This window comes from Colias croceus, chromosome 4 (assembly GCF_905220415.1).
Source record: "Colias croceus chromosome 4, ilColCroc2.1".
Taxonomy (NCBI): Eukaryota; Metazoa; Arthropoda; class Insecta; order Lepidoptera; family Pieridae; genus Colias; species Colias croceus.
Genome location: NC_059540.1, coordinates 477050 through 498433, shown reverse-complemented (window position 1 = coordinate 498433; position 21384 = coordinate 477050). Strand labels below are relative to the sequence as shown.

Sequence of the window (21384 nt, the reverse complement as noted above, 5' to 3'; positions counted from 1 at the left end):
TATTTACCCTTGTTATACACATTTTATTTTGTATCTACATTTCTATTTAGATCTATGGAGTATCTAGATCAATCAGTACGAATTGTCAACGATCTGTCAAATTCTTTTTCATGTATGATTTTACAAGACGTGTGCTTTTTTATGAAATTAATTCTGAATGCTTGTAAAATATGGCAGATACAGAGGTATTTAGAGTACCTAAATAAAATCTCGGGCCAAATGTGTTTTATCCGGTGTCTCATGATTACTATTATTTACAGGTTTTAAAAAAATTGAAGGATGTTCCATTTAGAATTCAGACTTCCAGTCTGAAGGAGCGGCGTGAAGTAATTGAAGAGATTCAGGATGTTCTCTCCACACCAGGTAGGGTAGGGTTTTTAAAATATTATTTATCGATATAAATTTTGTGTGAATAAACTTAGTAAAAAAGTTGTTTGGAACATTACAAAACAGAGGCTCAATTTATTGATCCTCTGCAATTCTATTAAAGTTTTTAAAATTATGAAAGTTTTTAACTAAATTGGACAAGCCATGTTTAAAGAAAACTGTAATCTTCAAAATACAAATGCAATAAATGACTGAAATTGTATAATTGTTATGAATTTTTAACTAACAATTAAATAACCTATAATTATTGTTCCTTATTTTTTGCAGGTATTACAGAGCCTGCAGTGCGTTTCGTATGTCGAGTGTTAACTTTGACACTACATCGATATAGAGACTCTACATCTCAATCATATGTCAAAGGATTATTAGCTTATCTCGCTACAAACCACAGGGAGTGGACGTTTAAAAATTTTGTACCAGTTTTAGTAGAAATTTCGGAACAATTAAGGAATACAGCCACATCGTAAGTATTTATGCTGTTTTTTAAATATCTTAATAATTACATAGACAATGTTCTTAATCTCATCATGTACCTCTCTTGAATTTATTTTATATCTTAACTAGCATACCGCCCGCGGCTTCGCACGCTTTGTCTAAAACCTAATAAATTATATACTAAAACCTTCCTCTTGAATCACTCTATCCATAAAAGAAACGCATCAAAATCCTTTGCATAGTTTTAAAAATTTAAGCGTACAAAGGGACATAGGGACAGAGAAAGCGTCTTTGTTTTATACTATGTAGTGAAGCACTTTCAAGTAATGCTACCAGTAATTTTCAACTGCTGTGTACTACTGCTACTGTAGATAAAAACTAGCCAAGATAAATAATAATGACTATGATATTAAATTTTTTAGTAAAAATATAAGCCAAAGTGGATTATATGCTCTACGATGGTCAACAGTTTTAGTGGAAAATGGTTTAAAAAGTGCAGACGATGGTGTGGATTTTACTCCTCTCGTAATGTGCCAGGCTAATTTACTTGCTGTTGTTACTGCATATGGTGACAAAAGGAAGAATGAAAATGCATATTCCATGGTAAATATATTTGTTATTTTTATTTCTTTATACTTGGAATCTTATATTTGGCAGGTTTTTTTATTGTTAAAATTCAACAAGACTTATAAATCTATTTATATTGGTTGTCAAAGGAAGTTCTCCTATATTTCTATCATAAATAATTTCAGTTACACACGGCATGGAGTAGCATTGGTGTAGAAAAATTAGAAAAATGGATTGAAGTACTTTTATCACAAGCCCCCGACTCGGGGCCACAAATATGTGTGTCATTTTCAGCATTATGTAGACACACAAAACAAATAGGAAAGGAAGATTTAATTATAAAGCATAAGGTATGAATATTTCACAATGTTTTCTAGCTTAAGATCTTTTTCAAAGACAGATTTGAATTTAATAATTAATTGTTGTGAATCAAGTAAATAAATTTTTTATAACATATTATTCAATCATGTTGTTGAGTATTTTCGAGATTTTCTTTACTATATGTAATAACTTAATAAATTCTTTACAGGCAAAAATGTTGGAAAGTTTTACAAAAAGTCTGATCAGTGTAAAAATCCGCCCAAATCCAAACTTCATACGTAGTTGTTCAGATCTCTTGCACCTGCTGCAACTCAGTGACATCCAAGACACTCTCCTGCCAGCATTGCACAAAGCCATGTTGAGGAGCCCGGAGACCATCATAGAGGCAGTGGGAGAAGTTGTTGATAATCTAAATATACAGTTAGATGATTTGGCAGTAGATATAGGGAAAAGTTTAATAGGTATGTAATGTGAAGTAACATGTTTAAACTGTAATTAAACTATGATTGTCGAGGCAAATGTGCATTTTAATAATATACCTATGACTACTATGGCAAACGGCAGACAGTGATTAGAATGATTATTATTTTTGTTAAGCTGCTACCTGTATTCCGCTATTTGCATTGAAAATTCACAAATGTGCGCTCAACATTTCACTTTTTTGCAATGCAATGGTGAAAATGTTGCAATGCGAATTTATAGAAAATGCATTATTTCAATTTGTACTATTTATTATGTACTGTAAAGCTTGATAATTTGCTTGAAATCAATGTTGAGTCTTAATTTCACAGTGAATACGCACTCGCGTGACGCGTGGACGCGCGAAGCGTGCGTGCGCGCGCTCGAGCTGGTGGCGGGGCGCTGCTCGGGACGCGAGCCCGCGATCACGTTGCTCAAAGCAGCGTTTGCAGAGTATCATGGAGCGAGTGGCAAGCTCACATCCAGTGAAGACAAGATTGCTGTGCTTAATGTATGTTTTTGTTCCTATATGCAGGATAATTTTATATTATAAAATAATAAAAAAAAAAAATTTATTGAACAATTTGTGGGTTAGGTACAAACATGTAACATTTGGACCCCAAACTAGGACAGCCTGTATTTTGGGGAATAATAATTTAAAACTTGCGCCTATAAACGTTAAAGAATTGAAATTAAAGATTTTTTATTGTGATTTATGTAGGAATATATGATTTTTTCACAATAACATGTTTCGTAGGCGGTGGGCACGCTGAGCGAGGTGGCGGTGAGCGCGGAGGAGTACGGGGCGGTGTTCGAGGAAGCGGCGACACAGGTGGCGCGCGTGGTGGACGCGGAGTCGCACGAGCGCACGCTCTGCGCGGCGCTCGACGCGCTGCTGCGCTGGGCGATGCGCCGCAAGGAGCCGCTGCCGCCCGCCGCGCTCGACATATACAAGGTCTTTTTTTAAGTTTTCTAGTAAAATAAACGGTAAAAAAGATAAATTTGAAAATATTTAATGAATTATTATATAATTAATTGAAGATTGCTTCCAAAAGTATGACTAACATTAATTTTTCCATCCATCCATCCATTCCGGCCGGATAAGTCCACTCTTGGACGTAGGCCTCCCTCATAATGTGTCACAGTTGCCGATCTTTGGCTTTGCTCAACCATCTGCGTCCAGCTGTCGTAACTATATCATCCGACCACCTAGCCTGATATAATAAACTTTTAGCCCTAACGTATTTACTTTTTTTATCCAAGTCTGAACAGAAAAAAATGAGTACAATGAATGTACTATCAAAGAATATTTTTACTTAACCCGCAAACCATTGCAGAAGAACCTGTCAAGCAAGAACACGAGCCAAGCGGTGCGCATCGCGTACGCGTCGCTGGTGTCGCGGCTGGTGGTGCGCGGCGGGGCGGCCCCACAGCACGCGCACCAGCTGCGGCCCTCGCTGCTTGCGGCGGTCGAGAAAGCGCTGCAGCAGCCGTTACAGGTTAAATATGCTTTCTTTTGCGTGAAAAAATTATCCGTTTTGGTGGTGTGTTTATAATTGTATTGTTATTTTGACGACTAGAAAATATCCGTTTTGGGGGTGTGCTTATAATAAAATTATATTGTTATTGTGACGATAAGACAGCACTTTAGCAAAATAATGTAGTATTAGAATTTCTCATTTTATTTTTGAAGTACAACTTCTTTAGGCGCGTTGAGAGTAAAATTTCAAGGACGCTTCATGAAATAAAGCGATGATTTTGGTACGTTTGAATCTTGCCAAAAAAGTTTTACATTTGAAACGTGTGCTCGACACACACGCCCTTTTTGTAGCTATAGACGTCTATATGTAAAGAAGAAAACGGTAGGTATTGCATGTACATATGCATAGTATCATATTTTTTTTTTCTTTTGAATAACAACTTAAAATCTCTAAAAAAAATAACACATCAATAAAAACCCGCAGCACCAAATAGTGAGCGAGGGCGTGTGCGCAATGGTGACGCTGGTGAAGTTGGACACAGCGCGGGAGCTGCCCTCGCGCGGCGCCGTGTGGCACGCGCTCGTGCACGCCGACAAGCACGTGCTGCTGCACGGCCGCCTGCTGGCCGCCGCGCATGACGACGGTAACACATGCTTATACATTGTAAACAATACGCACACGAATACGTACGCACACGCATATTATGTATTCATACAGACGCATACATAATTATGCACATGTATGCACGCACACGCACACTGATTACCTTTTCTAAACATGTTTAAAAAATAAAAGGCATTGCATTACAGTACAATTCCTTGACTGAATATGAATCTAAATCACAACATTGATAAAACTATAACAGACTAAATACAACTATTATTGTACAACTTCTATTGAATACTAAAAAATTCTGTTGTTCTGTTCTTTTCTATCGCAACTACTGATTTTAATACCTGAAATATTATTGATAAAATCTTGCTCTAAGGTAGCACTATAACATTTACCCCTTTATAGTCCTAATACAGGTGGTGTTGCTATGCAGAACAGTGTTGGAAAACTACCAAATTGTTGCCAGCGATAGGAATTCCCCAGTCTACAGGGCTTTTATACACGTCCTGTTGTCGCCTGTGAAGGCAGTTCGAACAGTCGCCTTGCAAGAGGTGAAGGAACTGCTTGCTTCGGAAGACAGAGCTTTAATGGCCAGATATTTAGTGCTGAAATTGAATGAAGTGCTCGAGGAGGGCAAGATATTCAATGTGAAAGAGAAGACGCCGCCGGAGGAGAAGGGAGAAGTTACGGGGAAGATGATACTGGACTGTGTTCAATCTTTGTGTTCATATAGAGGTGAGTGCTGAAAAATATATAGGCCGATTAAGGAAAGCTGGCATCATCACAGTACTCACACTTATGCAATTTTACTATACAGTATGTTCAAAAATAAATGCGATTCTAGTTTTAAGTCTAGACTTGAATTGTAAAATATTCTATTTAAAATAATCAACAAAGCATTCAATCCATATCTTTTATACGTAGAAAAAACAACCACAACAAAAAATACCTCTTTTTTCAGTCATAATCACTACATAGTATAAAATAAAGTCACTTTCTCTGTCCCTATGTCTCTTTGTATGCTTAAATCTTTCAAATTAGGCAACGGATTTTGATGCGGTTTTTTTTAATAGATAGAGTGATTCAAGAGGAAGGATTTAGTATAAGCGGGCGAAGCCGCGGGCGTTAAGCTAGTATCACATAATTCACATTATATGAGATTAAAAAAAACATATATGTACACAAAAAACCTAGGTAGTCTAATCAGTATTTTGCAAACAAAATAAGCATACAATTTCAAAATGGTCAGAACATGTAAACTTTTTGCGCGTACTGCACCCCTTTCGTGAGTTTCAATTACGGGCTCTAATAGACTACAGGCCGGTATATAAAAAAAATATGGGTCATTTGAACCACCAGGTGACCTATCTAGAACGATAGAAGAGCATAAAATAATATTATTCAGCATTATGCCGTCACTTGTGAGCTGTCCAACTGAGTGCAGATGGGAATTCGAAAGTACAGGTAGACTCGGTAAATTTTGGTCATATATTTTTGTACGGCATTCTTAACCACCGATAGATCCATTAAAAATAATAAGAAAACGCACATTGCCGTACAAAAATGGTGGTCCACAAAGTCGGAATTTTTTATTTATTTTCCGAGAATTTCAGGGGTAAATTTGGTCATTTGATTATGTACGGCATCTGTGTCCTACCATTTCAATACTGTTTTTAATCCATTATTCCGCAACACCGTAAAAAAATCATGGGGATAAGGGGAAAAAATCGAGAGTTGCAATCCCCTCTCTTTCCCCACTCCAGGGGGTGATTTGACACAGTACGGCTTCGGTTCCAAAACATTATCTAGCACTCAAAAGTACTATTAAAAGCAATGCCGTCAAAAAAGGATTGTTCTTTTTTAATGTATACCAATAATCATCTTAATTTCATCGTATTCTTGATATAAAGAGCTGTAAGGTCATTTGACCCTGTACGGGAACTTTTTTTTTTAACATGATATTTTAATATTCAATTGTTGTATAAGTAGTATTGCCGTTCAAAAGAAACCGTTCTAAAAAAAGTTATAGAGAAATGCAAAAACTGAAATTTTGTAAAAGTTTAAACATCGTAGATTAATTAAATATAATAGTTTTCTAGACTTTATTCCTTGTTTTAAATAGTATTAACATAGATAAATTAGGAAAAAATGATGCCGTACATTTTTATGCAGAGTAAAAAAATAAAGTTAAGATAAATATGCCGTGTTTGGTGTCATTTGAAAGCGCTTTACTTGTACATTTTGAATATGTATACATATATTGAATTTATATTTTTTGGTTTTTATGGCATTCAAATGCTTTATAAATATAAATTTATAAAGAATAGAAAAAATTCGATCACGAGTAAAAACCAAAAAATATAAATTCAAGAAAAGGTCGTGTTCCATCGTTACAAAATTGTATTCACTGAAAAGTGCTTCATATTGGTTGAGATGGTTGTTAAATCATCTCAATAGATGGCGCGCGGTGTGTCCCTTAAGACACATAAAACTGAAAGGATAGAATGAATTCGATTGCTCAGGCCTAGGCGGGTCACGAGTGGCTGAGTTGGTTAGGCATCCGCCCCGGTATGGCGCGAAGGATGCGGGTTCGAGTCCCGCCTCGTGATCGAATTTTTTCTATTCTTTATAAATTTATATGTATATATTACTAGCATTTGCTTGTGACTTTACATGTATTCATGGGCTGATTGCATATAATTCACATCTTTTCGTTCATAGCTTCTTTATTAGTTCATCAATTTAACTTTTGTTAATATTATGCGCCATTATGTTAATACATTAATATATATTTATATTTTATTATCAAAATATAAAGCAAAATTCACCTTACATTTCGTTATATGGATTTTATTCTATTTCAGTTTTTTTCCCCTTTGAACCAACAAAAATGTACGGCACATGAAAAAATATTATCTATGCATAAAATACTTTAAAATAAATTTATTTCATGTTGTGTCAAATCACCCCCTGGAGTGGGGAAAGAGAGGGGATTGCAACTCTCGATTTTTACCCTTTGTCCCCATGATTTTTGTACGGCGTTGCGGAATAATGGATTAAAAGTAGTATTGAAATAAATAGTATGACACAGATGCCGTACATAATCAAATGACCAAAGGAGAATGGCAAACTCCCATAGGACTCTGGGCCTGATCGTTACACTGATGATTTATGGGTGATTAAATAGATAAAAATATACAGACTCTATGAATATAATAATTATAGATCTTTTCTATGGGATAGCAGAGATATTGGGATATTGATTAAGATCAATTTTGAATATAATGTTACTAAGGCCCTTCTGCCATTAGGTACGATACTTCTAGAATACGATACTCGCGTAGAATACTACTTAGATATTTGCTGGCTACCCGATGCTCGCATATTATGCGACTGAAAAATGACTAAATTCATCATTATTGTGCCTCGTTTTTGTGGACCGACGTTATAATAATAATAATTCATTTATTTATTGCAACAACAGTTACGTCGTTATGTCGAGCAATCAGCAATTCCAGTGACGAAGAAGCTCTTGCAGTTTTTCTTTTTCATAGAAATAGAAGACGCCAACGTAAGAGTAAGAAGTACTGGATTCATCCATATATTGAAAGAAACATAAATTGTAGAGTTTTTGTAGCCGAACGAGAACTACAACATGATGATTAGATATTTTTATCTTTCTAACGAAAAGATACGCGCGAGAGTTGAGACGCGATGCAAAAGCGACCGACACGGCGAGTAGTGCTATACTAGTCGCGGACGTGTAGGATACCAGTAGCGTAGTGTGCGAGCCTACATAAAAATGTATGTGAGATACTCCGCGGCGACTAGTCTCCGAGACTTACAGGATACTTGAATCGCCTATATACGCATAGGCGTAATGGGAGAAGGGCCTAAAACTTCACTCAAATGTCAAACAACAAACATAAACAAATCACTCATCACTGACACAATTATGATTAATAATTTGACATTTTATTAATGGCCAGCTACCTAAATAAAAATGTTATAATTATTATTGAATAAGTAAAACATGTTTTTATTTTATAGAATGATCTAAATAAATTAAGATATGTGTTAAAAATAAGTTAAGTTTTGCTTCTGATTTATAAAGCATTTGAATTCAATAAAATTAAAAATAAAATATAGACATTCATTCGTATTAATCGATATATTCGATTTTTTTACTCCTGACAACACTGACAATCTCTGCTTGATAAGACCGGTAGCCATAGAAATCTAAATAACAATGCCGGTAGTGAACACATTATATTTTTTTTTCAAAGATTTGTTTTCCCATAGAATCAGAAGTAAATATTTTACCAAGAATTACTAAAAATAACATAATGAATTTTAAATATATTATGATTTCTGTAACAGTTAGGCCCAGTTTCGCCATTCTCCTTTACCCCTGAAATTCTCGGAAAATAAATAAAAAATTCCGACTTTGTGGACCACCATTTTTGTACGGCAATGTGCGTTTTCTTATTATTTTTAATGAATGCAGTCATGGTACCGACCAAAATAATTTCTTCGAATTGGTCCTGCTGTTTCTCGGTGTGAGGGAACTAAGAAATTTTTTTTATTTTGAGGGAATGGATACTTGGCAATGTAATTTTGTCTGATTTTTTGGCGTATCCACATTCCACACATGCCACCGGCTTATGCCGCAGGGTTTCAGACCGCCTTGCCGCTGAATGCATGCCGCCGCGGCCGGCTCTATACAATTTCCCAGGCCTTCCCTAGGCATTTTCCGGACATTTCCACGCATTTTCAGGATATTTTTCCACGCATTTTCACGCTTTTCCCGGGCATTTTCCGGACATTTCCCAGGCATTTTCCAGACATTTACCTGACATTTCCCGGGGATTTTCCAGGCATTTTCCACGGTTTTTCCGGACATTTCCACGCATTTTCCGGACATTTCCCGGGGATTTTCCAGGCATTTGTACGCATTTTCCAGGCATTTTCCGGAAATTTCCCTGACATTTCCCGGGGATTTTCCAGGCATTTGTACGCATTTTCCGGACATTTTTCACGCATTTTCCGGGAATTTTCCAGACATTTGTACGCATTTTCCGGATATTTTCCAGGCATTTTCCGGATATTTTCCGGGAATTTTCCGGATATTTTTCGGGAATTTTCCTGACATTTTCCGGATATTTTCCGGGAATTTTCCGGATATTTTTCGGGAATTTTCCTGACATTTTCCGGATATTTTCCGGTAATTTTCCAGACATTTTCCGGATATTTTCCGGGAATTTCCCAGGCATTTTTCCGGACATTTCCACGCATTTTCCGGATATTTTCCGGACATTTCCCTGACATTTCCCGGGGATTTTCCAGGCATTTGTACGCATTTTCCGGACATTTTTCACGCATTTTCCGGGAATTTTCCAGACATTTGTACGCATTTTCCGGATATTTTCCAGGCATTTTCCGGATATTTTCCGGGAATTTTCCGGACATTTTCCGGATATTTTTCGGGAATTTTCCTGACATTTTCCGGATATTTTCCGGGAATTTTCCGGATATTTTCCACGCATTTTCCGGATATTTTCCAGACATTTCCCAGGCATTTTCCGGATATTTTCCGGGAATTTCCCAGGCATTTTTCCGGACATTTCCACGCATTTTCCGGATATTTTCCGGACATTTCCCTGACATTTCCCGGGGATTTTCCAGGCATTTGTACGCATTTTCCGGACATTTTTCACGCATTTTCCGGGAATTTTCCAGACATTTGTACGCATTTTCCGGATATTTTCCAGGCATTTTCCGGGAATTTTCCGGACATTTTCCGGATATTTTTCGGGAATTTTCCTGACATTTTCCGGATATTTTCCGGGAATTTTCCGGATATTTTTCGGGAATTTTCCAGACATTTTCCGGATATTTTCCGGTAATTTTCCAGACATTTTCCGGGAATTTTCCAGACATTTGTACGCATTTTCCGGATATTTTCTCGGCATTATCCGGGAATATTTCAGACATTTTCACGGATTTTCCGGATATTTTCCAGACATTTCCCATGTATTTTCCGGATATTTTCCGGGAATTTCCCAGGCATTTTTCCGGACATTTCCACACATTTTCCGGATATTTTCCGGACATTTCCCTGACATTTCCCGGGGATTTTCCAGGCATTTGTACGCATTTTCCGGATATTTTCCAGGCATTTTCCGGGAATTTTCCGGACATTTTTCACGCATTTTCCGGATATTTTCCAGGCATTTTCCGGATATTTTCCGGGAATTTTCCGGATATTTTTCGGGAATTTTCCTGACATTTTCCGGATATTTTCCGGGAATTTTCCAGACATTTGTACGCATTTTCCGGATATTTTCTCGGCATTATCCGGATATTATCCGGGAATATTTCAGACATTTTCACGAATTTTCCGGATATTTTCCAGACATTTCCCATGTATTTTCCGGGGATTTTCCAGGCATTTCCCGGATATTTTCCACGCATTATCCGGGAATTTCCCAGACATTTTCACGCATTTTCCGGATATTTTCCAGACATTTCCCAGTCATTTTCCGGATATTTTCCAACCATTTTCCGGATATTTCAGACATTTCCCAGGCATTTTCCGGATATTTTCCAGACATTTTCCGGATATTTTCCGGGAATTTTCCAGGCATTTTTCGGGGATTTTCCAGACATTTTTCACGCATTTGCCGGGAATTTTACGGGCATTTCCCAGGCATTTTCCGGGGATTTTCCAGACATTTTCACGCATTCTCCAGGGCACTTGCATGGCACTTGCTTGCACTAGATTCTAGATTTTACTCATTAGGTTAAGTACTATCGATATCAGTTTAAAGTTTTTTGATATCTGCAATATTTACGGAATAATCGCTTGTGCACACTTAACGATTACACCCTGTATAAATCCATACTTAAACTTTCGCGTTTATAATACAAGTATGATTTCCAGGATACCCGTCCGAAGACGCCGAGAAGCTGGCAATAGACGCGTTGCCAAGTTGCCACCAGCCGCTCGCGGCGGCGCTCAGCAAACGCGCCTGGATCAAACTCGTGGGCTACATGAAATTGGAGCCCAGGAAATTAGTTGCTGTTTACTCGAATAACTTGAAGAACACGTACATCAATGGATATGTTCCTACTGAGGTTGGTGAGAGTTTTTAATTTTTAAGGATCCTTTTTTTTTAATTTGTTACTAAGACGAGTTGATTTATCTGTTAATACATATTCTGATTGTTAGTATATTAATTACAAAAGTAATGTCTAAGTCGAAATTCTTCTGCACTTCTTATATTCCATCCATATCAGATTATTTATTTTTACATTCTTCATTCAGTTTCAAATAACTCGGTCACATTTGAATCAATTTCTTACGTAGGAGCTATCTCTCTAGTCCCAACTCTTCACTAACCCGTGATCACATTACAGACGATGTCAAACGTGGTTTCCACATTGTCTTGGTGTGGGCCAGCGTTAGCCAGCGCGGCGTTGTCAGTGGCGCTGACCACGCTCGCTGACCCAGCTTTGCTGAGAGTTACTAGGGACGAGTACTTCACGTACCTCACGCCTCCGACTGACCTGTATGATAAGAGCGTGGTGCCCGGGTATGTGAAAAGATTATTTTTTTGGTAATTTATGTTACTGTACTTATAGATACTATGCAAACTTTTTTTTACCAAAAATATAAACAAACAATTTGCCTTAATTATTGTTCTTATTTCATTCGTAAACTAATTTAGGGCCGATTTTTCAATACTTGGATAAAACTTATTCGTCGAATAATGTATAAAACTACCATTTTAAAAACGTATTCTAATTGCCCGTATTTGATAGTTTACGTGACATTTTAATATCATCGTGTAATACTTTATTGGACGGATAAGTTTTATCCAAGCATTGAAAAATCGGCCCTAAGTACAATAAACAACTGGATACAGACAGACAAAAAATGTCTACACTGTGTTATATAAAACATTAATTGAAATAAGGACTTTATTTCATTGCAATAATGTTCAAAGTCACTTGTATAGCTTATTAGAAAACTGTCTAATACACGCGTAGATAAACTTTCGTTTCGGACAATTTGTGATTTTCTTGTTATTTATGATTAATGCATCAAACATAAAAAAAATATTTAAACTAACTTTTATATTGCAGCAATGAAGACAGCAAAGAGATGAACCTAAAACGCGAAAGCAAAGCGTACAGTTACAAGGAACAGCTCGAAGAGTTACAATTACGTCGGGAGATCGAAGAAAAGAAGCGCAAAGAGGGCAAAGTGAAGGAGGTACCGTTCGACTTGACGTTGACTTTGGACCGGCGCAGATATGGCAAAGCGCAGCACAGAGCATAATTCATTGTCAAACTATTATCGACATTGTTCTTATTAAAATTATTATATTCATAAGCGCAGCGACATTTCGATGCTCCTCGGGAATAAATTGTTGTTATTTGATTTTGAATATTATTTTAATGAGGATAATGTCGGTAATAGTTTGACGATGAAAAATGCGCTGCGCTCCGCCACACCTGCGCAGGACCTTTGACTTGTGACACGTGGAGGGTGGCGATGTTAGTGCATAATTCAGATCTCGTCTCACAGGTGCCGCTCAGCGCTAAGCAGAAGGAGGCTATCAAGGTGCAGATGGCGAAGGAGGCGGCGATTAGAGAGAGACTGACTGCGGTGAGTTTTTATTAAGTATGTGTAATTAATTTAAAAAAAAAACATAAATTACAAGTTCTCTGAATCTGGCGTTATAATTCCGCTTTATGGCACGCATAATACAGCAGTTCCAACGATGTTAACGATATGATTTTGCCAAGTTAACGATCGGTTGTTTTTGTTCAGTAGGTATTGCTCCAACAAATATGCCTTCGAATGCTCTAATGAATGTTTGCCACTATTGTTTTTGGTTGTAATTTATTTATTTGACATGGTGTCAAATAAAACGTATTATATCATGCAGTTGAACACGCGCGTAGTATCGGCGGTGCGTCTGGCCAGCGCGGTGCAAGCGGGGTCCGCTAGTGCGGTGCGTGCGGGCGCGCGGCGCGCGGTGGCGGCGCTGCTGGACGCACTGCGCTCGCCGCTCGCCGCGCCGAGACTCGTGCACGCGCTGCTTGCGTTGCGCCCTGCGTTACTGCCGCAACACGCTGCGTTGGGCGATCACGTCGCGAGGGTTACTATCAGGTACTACATTATAGGCTCTCTTACAATCTTTTATTCTAGTATTGGCGAATTTGTTGATAATGGATGGATATTTGTAATTGTTTCAAGCAAATGTTAAATACACTTTAATGATAACTAACAGTGATAACACATAAGCTATAAAAATAATTGTTTTTACTCGTGAGCTAGTTTCTGTCAAAATAAATGACACGCAAAATTTTCCCTTTTTCTCCTCCCTTTTTATATGAATAAAATCCTGCCCTTTTCTTTTTACCATCTGAGTATTTTTTAATTGTTAAGACTATGAAAAAAAAAATTAGTTTATCATTTGTTTCAAAGAAGAAATTCACAATATCAAACATCTTTTATCTTTTCCATAGATTACACAAACCGCAATGCGACCTGGACCCGAGCTGGGAAGAAGAAGACCTGGACAAAGCCACAGCCCGCACTATCAACATGGTGAGCGAGGCGACGGGTGCGAAGACGGACGGCGCTTCGCACAAAACCGCACACTTTACTGCGCCCGGCTTCTGCTACGTTTTCCCGCTACTGCAGAAAGGTTGGTGCACTAAAAAGATCTCCCGAAAAGCTCTAGAATATTTTTATCCCACAAAAGAGCATTAGAAAACCTCTGTAATTTGAATATCCTACAAAAGAGATTTAAAAGTTTTTGAATTAGATTATCAACAAAAGAGCTTTATAATGTCTTCAATACAATTTTCGATAACCAACAGAAGAGCATCTGAAAAGCTTATAATTTTACACAGGTTTCAAATTACCTTCATTAAAACTGAATTCAAGGTTAATGCAGGTATCATATGTAAAATAATTCAACATTCGCCCATCTTTCCAGGTCTAACCTGCACAGCAGCTCGCACGAACGAAGCGATGGTGGTGAACGGTCTCTCGGTGATCACCCAGCACGCGGCGCTGCGTGGGGACACCACCAGTGATGGTGACGCCGCGCAGGACATGCTGTACCCCACGCTGTTCCCTATTGACCAGATGTTCAGGCTGCTTATAGATCTTATTGGTAAGAAAAATCAGCAAAATATAGTAGAAGAGAAAACTGTGAAGTTTAATGTGCTAATTTGAAAAATAACTAAGATATCACTACATAGTATAAAACAAAGTCGCTTTCTCTGTCCCTATGTCCCTATATCCCTTTGTATGCTTAAATCTTTAAACTACGCAACGGATTTTGATGCGGTTTATTTTAATAGATAGAGTGATTCAAGAGGAAGGTTTTAGTATATAATTTATTAGGTTTTAGACAAAGCGGGCGAAGCCGCGGGCGGTAAGCTAGTATCGTTATACATATAAGGTTAATTTAAATATCCAAAAAGTGGTCTAGATTTTTATTACATACTTTTACGTGCCTTGTACTCACGACAATAATTAGTGTCGTGAGTACATAATATTATTATTAAGCTTTATTTCGTTTCCTTATTATTAAGAATTTTTGTATGTTTGTAAAAAAATGTATTTCATTTTTCAAACCGTTATCCGTTACTTCTTTCTACAAAACTTAATTTGAATGGTCCTTCGAGCCGGATCAGTATCAATCAATATTTTTGCCTTAGGGTCGAGTAGCGGTCGCGTAGCTGCGGCGTGTACGGTGGCACTGCTAGAAACAGCGCAGTGTGCTGCGCGTGCGCCGCTCTCACGGGATGACGTCACTTGCCTGCTTGCTGCTCTGCAGAGCCCCGCTGAGGTGATGTTTTATGTCTATTAAATTGTGTTTTTTGCCGTATTAAATCTGTTTTTAACTGTAGTGTTTTGTGTTGCATTTCATTTATGTTAGTAGTAATACGATATAAATTTCTGATTTCTATTTTGCTTTATTAATTTCTTGACTAATAATTGTTGTACAGGTGGTTCGTGATGCGGGATTACGCGCTTTGGGTTGCGTGTCTGACCGCTTGCCGCCATTCTTTGAAGATGAAGATTTTGCACTTGAACTTACAAAGAGACTGTATATTGCCACATTTGATATCTCTGAAGATAATAAGTATGTTTAATTATCCATTTGTCTATTTTCCTCTGTACTCTTTCTGTGTACTAGCAACGTTCTTCCTTTCGCAGGAAGCTAGCGGAGGAGCTGTGGGACCGCTTGCCGGCGGCGGACACGCTGGTGCAGCACGGCGAGCTGGAGATGATGAGCGTGCTGCTGGACGAGATCCAGCACCCGTCGGAGCCCGTGCAGCGAGCAGCAGCTGCAGCACTAGCTGCTCTAGTGCCGCGCGCCGCCCGCCCAGATGCTGCTGCCGCGGAGCTATTGCAGCGCCTGCACCACGTGTACGACGACAAGCTACCCGTGAGTGTCTTCCACTGCCACGAGCTGCAAACGACGAACGTGTTGGCAAATAACTATTTATAGATCAGCAGATTTAAGAAAATCTTGAAAAACATAATATCAATCGGACCTATTGAATATGCCATAATTACCTACATACGATCTACTCGTTCAACTACCTAACTTTAGGAAAATCAAAAACTATCTATACAACTTATTGATCATATCTTATTTCATGTGACAGTTAATCCCGGCGAAGCTGGACCAGTTCGGGCACGAGACGGAAGCGGCAGTGGACAACTGGGGCAGCCGGCGCGGCGTGGCCCTCGCCCTGCGAGCGCTCGCCCCCTGCCTCCGCGCTGACGTCGTCTCCGAAGCCATGAGCTTCTTTGTCCAAAAATCCCTCGGCGATAGAAACGAAACGGTCCGCTCCGACATGCTCAACGCTGCAATGGCCGTGGTGGAACTGCATGGAAAGGAAACTATAAGCACACAGTTACCTGTGTTCGAGAAGTTCCTGGATAACGCGCCCAAGTCTGGAGGATACGATGATGTGCGGCAAAGTGTGGTGCTGCTCGTGGGGTCGCTGGCGAGGCACTTGGAACCAACGGACGCGAGGGTCAAGCCCATCACGTTGAGGCTCGTCTCTGCACTATCTACGCCTAGTCAACAGGTCAGTCATGGCTTATAATCTAGAAAATATATTAAACATCCTTCATAGCGATTACAATTATAGTGTAGTGTTTTCAGAAGATAAACGAATATGTAGATGATCATTATTGTTGGCTCTTTGTTGACTATTCAATTGTTCTAAAACTTGCACTATATTTCAAATTATTAATTCTTACATTCCGTTACAGGTACAAGAAGCAGTGAGCAATTGTCTTCCGCACTTGGTGACGTCACCAGCGTTGGAGGGCGAAATACCCGCAATCATGAACAAGCTTATGAAACAGCTGCTGACCGCTGAGAAATATGGTGACAGGAAAGTGAGTAAAATATCAATTTTAACAAATATTGTGTAAATTTAAAAAAAAAATTTCTAACAATTTTATGATTATAATATGTCGAGGTAGATAATAACTTAATCATCTGTTTTTCATCTGTTTCTCATTCATTTCAGGGCGCTGCGTATGGTATAGCTGGTATTATAAAAGGATTGGGAATTTTGTCGCTAAAACAACTCGACGTCATGGGAAAACTCACTGAAGCTATACAAGAGAAGAAGAATTTCAAGTACCGAGAGGGTAAGTTCTTATTGTTGTAGATAACACAGTAAAAACTTGGCTACCTGATCATATTTTTTGCTTCTTGCACTTTCTTAACTTTAGAGTTGTAATCCATTAGTCCTTCGAGCCGGATCTTATTTCAATGTAATAAGTTACCCACCATTACGTGGAACAAAAGTTGAAATTAAATTAAGTAAATGTCCTAATTAAATGTTAACTGATCTTCCAGGCGCGCTGTTCGGTTTCGAGATGCTGTGCTACAAGCTGGGGCGGCTGTTCGAGCCGTACATCGTGCACGTGCTGCCGCACCTGCTGCTCTGCTTCGGCGACAGCTCGCAGTACGTGCGCGCGGCGGCCGACGACACGGCCAAGCTGATCATGAGCAAGCTGTCCGCGCACGGCGTCAAGCTGGTGCTGCCCGCGCTGCTGCAGGCGCTGCACGACGACAACTGGCGCACCAAGGCCGGTTAGTGTGTGGCAAGCGCACGTGTGCCGCGCTGCTGCTGTTCAAATATCATCAGCGAAACCCTTCATTAAAAAAAAATTGTGCGTGTACTAGTGTACGCACGTATGACGTGAAGCTTTTTTATGACCTTATTTTCCAAAAAATAATTTACTATTAGGCAACTTTACAGAAATACGTCGAATCACGCGTGTCAATCAGGGATAAGAAAAAGATGGCGCGTAACGGAAAAATGTTACACTAAAATTTTTTCCAACCCCGATAAAGAAGTTTCACTTCAAAAATAGAAGCTATGCTGTCTTTAAAATCAAATACAACCTAAAACCTTCAATTTCGTTTGTTCCCTATCGGACAATAACTTATTTGCAAAATCGTACTCATGACTGTTAGCATGGTCAAAAATTTGATGGATGACCAATTTTCTTTACAGTTGCTCTTTACCTTATCTTATTTGTACGTATCCAAAGTATTGTGACTCCAACTCGCCCTTGACCTTTTTTTTTCCATGCAAAAATCCATATTTGCTAGGCACTGATATTCTAGGTTAAAATTTAAGCCTTATAGTTGTATCCCTATTCAGGATCCATCGAGCTGCTCGGCGCAATGGCGTACTGCGCGCCAAAACAACTATCCTCCTGCCTCCCGTCCATCGTGCCCAAACTGATCGAGGTGTTGAGCGACTCGCACATGCGCGTGCAGCACGCGGCCGCTGAGGCGCTCAAAGTTATCGGCTCCGTTATACGGAACCCGGAGATTCAAGGTATGTGTGATGAATGTGCTTTTTGTATCTTGAGGTTATATGTAGGTGTAGTTTGTTATTTGCTGTAAATTTTGACAGATTCAAATTGTGACAGAAAACTTCAGATATAGGTAAAGTTTAAATATCCTCAAATGCTGATTTTGAAAGAAGTATGTAAATATCCTGCAATACAAGAGTGTAGGGATAAGGCATTTCTATAAAAAGTAACTCACTTTCTTTACATACTCAAGTCTATGCATTTAATATATAGAAGTAACGTTACTTTGACCTATGTAAAGTATTAAAAAAATTAAGCGGTAAAAACTACACTAATTATTTATTATCTACTGTATATCAACTAGCGATAACACGTATTTCTCCCAACAGCGATCGTACCAGTGCTACTCCAAGCGCTACAAGACCCCTCAAACAAGACGTCCGCCTGCCTCCAAACACTATTGGACACGAAGTTCGTGCACTTCATCGACGCTCCATCCCTTGCGCTGATCATGCCGGTGGTGCAGCGGGCCTTCCTCGACAGAAGCACGGAGACCAGGAAGATGGCTGCCCAGATTATTGGCAATATGTACTCGCTGACTGACCAGAAGGATCTGATGCCGTACCTGCCCAACATCATACCGGGGCTGAAGAGCTCGTTGCTGGATCCTGTGCCTGAGGTGAGATTCGTTACTCATTTTACACTGAGATTGAGATTCGTTAACCATTGAGGTTAAAAACTATTTAGCTATCTAAATTTGTTTAGTTTTTTGTTATTACGCAAAAAAGACAAACTTGTGTCTGTTGCGGTGTGCAGGGAAGAGGGGTAAACATCACACCACATCACATTTTAAAGCATGTTAATTGACATGTGGACATATTAATTACTTGTATCATTAGTTAGTTTAAGATAAAAGAAAGCAGATATTATAAAAACTGCATAAGAAATCGTTTTCTAACCCGGCATACTCTTTATGCAAATGCTTGTAAATTTTACCGTATTTATTTAACTTTTAGTTTTAACATAGTTCTAACTCAAACAATTTTTATCATCCGAGCTCTCTTTAAAAACCTCTATTAAAATAATTATCCTATAAAATTTCCACAGGTCCGGTCCGTATCGGCGCGCGCACTGGGTGCGATGGTGAAGGGCATGGGCGAGAGCAGCTTCGAGGAGCTGCTGCCGTGGCTGATGCACACGCTCACGTCGGAGTCCAGCAGCGTGGACCGCTCGGGCGCCGCGCAGGGGCTCTCCGAGGTGGTCGCCGGCCTGGGCGTGCACAAGCTGCATAAGATCATGCCTGGTAAGGGACTCAGTTGGAGACTAATTAATGAAATTCTCGATCATATTTGACAAAAAAAAATTTCGAACTCGAAAGGCCAAAAAATCCAACTTAACTATATTTATTACTAGCTGTGCCGCGCGGTTTCACCCGCGTGGCTCCGCTCCTGTTGGTCTTAGCGTGATAATATATAGCCTATATTACTGGTGGATAATGTAGCTTTCGAATGGTGAAAGAATTTTTAAAGTCGGTCCAGTAGTTTATGAGCCTATTCATTACAATCAAACAAACAAAGTTTTCCTCTTTATAATATTAGTATTATTTATAATGAAGGGTAATGTCATGTTAATTTTGCACATTAACCATCTCTTAAAGGGCTGATAGACGTACGAACTTTAAAGTCGCGGTTTTAAAGTTCGCGTACTTACTCGGCTCGCGGCGGTGACAGACGTGCGAGCCAAGGCGGGCTTCGAGTAAAATTTCAAACATGTTGGATCGTCAACGAACTTACTCGACGGTTTTTAAGTACGCGTACTTGGGGTGACACACGAGCGAAAAAGGTCGTCGAGCCACAAGTTCGCGTACTTACTCGTACGTCTGTCACCCCTTTTACAGATATAATAGCAACAGCCGAGCGCACGGACATAGCGCCGCACGTAAAGGACGGTTACATCATGATGTTCATCTACATGCCGGGCGCGTTCACCGACGAGTTCACCCCCTACATCGGCCAGATCATCAACCCCATACTCAAAGCACTCGCTGACGAGAACGAATACGTGCGAGAAACCGCCCTGAAGGCGGGACAAAGAATTGTCAACCTATACGCAGAATCTGCCATCACTTTACTGCTACCAGAATTAGAAAACGGACTCTTTGACGACAATTGGAGAATCCGATACAGTTCGGTCCAACTTCTGGGTGATCTGCTGTACCGTATTTCTGGAGTGTCCGGTAAAATGAGCACGGAAACAGCATCAGAAGATGACAACTTTGGTACTGAGCAGTCGCACAAAGCCATCATTAATGCCCTGGGACCAGATAGAAGGAACAGAGTATTGGCTGGGTTGTATATGGGTAGGAGTGATGTGGCGCTCATGGTGAGACAGGCCGCGCTGCACGTGTGGAAGGTAAATATTCAGCTTTTATAGGCATTACTAAAATTCTCGTGAAATCATCCTTACATTCATTACTTGTCTAGAATTAAAAAAAAATCACACCAACTTACCATAAAATAATTGTTTTTACAAATCTACTATTTTCATTCGTTTCGCTCCCGTATTAGTTCATATTTATTATATTGATAAATAATATGTTTTTTCGGTTTGCCCAATAATGACAATAATTTTTACTTTCTAGGTGGTAGTAACAAATACTCCGAAGACGCTGCGCGAGATTTTACCAACGCTGTTCAGTTTATTGCTGGGCTGCTTGGCTTCCACCAGTTATGACAAACGGCAGGTCGCTGCCAGGACACTTGGTGACTTGGTCAGAAAGGTGAGTGCTCATTCTGGATAAACTTTTCAATAGGAATTTCATAATTTGGTTTATAAATAAAATAATTGAAAATAGATAATTTGAACTGTTGTTTGTATGTAATGAAGATGCTTCATGTTTCTTAGCATTTTTGTTCAATAGTTTCAACAATTTATTAAAAAACTTTTATAAGTTAGGTCACTATTCGAAGTGAATTTTTTTACATTTGCTCTATTAAATGACTTTTTTTTTATTTAGTGAAGTATCAATACTAATTATTTACTAATTCAATGACTGTTTTTCCTCACAGCTAGGAGAGCGCGTGTTGCCCGAAATAGTTCCAATCCTAGAACGTGGTCTACGTTCAGATCGCGCCGACCAGCGCCAAGGAGTGTGCATTGGTTTGGGAGAAATCCTTGCTTCTACATCTAGAGATGCTGTGCTCAGTTTTGCTGATGGATTGGTTAGTGTTCTTC

At 39.1% G+C, this 21384-nt stretch overlaps 1 protein-coding gene across 1 annotated transcript in view; it reads left to right on the top strand.

Moving 5' to 3' along the window:
• Positions 1–79: 79 nt before the first annotated feature.
• The window catches only part of LOC123690994 (eIF-2-alpha kinase activator GCN1), a 31733-nt gene continuing 10428 nt past the window's right edge, over positions 80–21384 (top strand). The window contains exons 1-31 of the mRNA XM_045635156.1: positions 80–185; positions 261–363; positions 655–850; positions 1245–1425; positions 1575–1739; positions 1919–2171; positions 2502–2680; positions 2927–3124; positions 3507–3668; positions 4134–4293; positions 4668–4997; positions 11206–11399; positions 11682–11857; positions 12411–12540; positions 12856–12936; positions 13220–13443; positions 13803–13984; positions 14279–14458; positions 15009–15139; positions 15300–15436; positions 15511–15742; positions 15966–16394; positions 16582–16710; positions 16845–16968; positions 17180–17416; positions 17994–18173; positions 18540–18829; positions 19258–19453; positions 20048–20562; positions 20792–20929; positions 21219–21371. Coding sequence (XP_045491112.1) covers positions 171–185; positions 261–363; positions 655–850; positions 1245–1425; positions 1575–1739; positions 1919–2171; positions 2502–2680; positions 2927–3124; positions 3507–3668; positions 4134–4293; positions 4668–4997; positions 11206–11399; positions 11682–11857; positions 12411–12540; positions 12856–12936; positions 13220–13443; positions 13803–13984; positions 14279–14458; positions 15009–15139; positions 15300–15436; positions 15511–15742; positions 15966–16394; positions 16582–16710; positions 16845–16968; positions 17180–17416; positions 17994–18173; positions 18540–18829; positions 19258–19453; positions 20048–20562; positions 20792–20929; positions 21219–21371 — 6000 coding nt within the window. The 5' untranslated portion in view covers positions 80–170. The remainder of the gene's footprint in view (positions 186–260; positions 364–654; positions 851–1244; positions 1426–1574; positions 1740–1918; positions 2172–2501; positions 2681–2926; positions 3125–3506; positions 3669–4133; positions 4294–4667; positions 4998–11205; positions 11400–11681; positions 11858–12410; positions 12541–12855; positions 12937–13219; positions 13444–13802; positions 13985–14278; positions 14459–15008; positions 15140–15299; positions 15437–15510; positions 15743–15965; positions 16395–16581; positions 16711–16844; positions 16969–17179; positions 17417–17993; positions 18174–18539; positions 18830–19257; positions 19454–20047; positions 20563–20791; positions 20930–21218; positions 21372–21384) is intronic.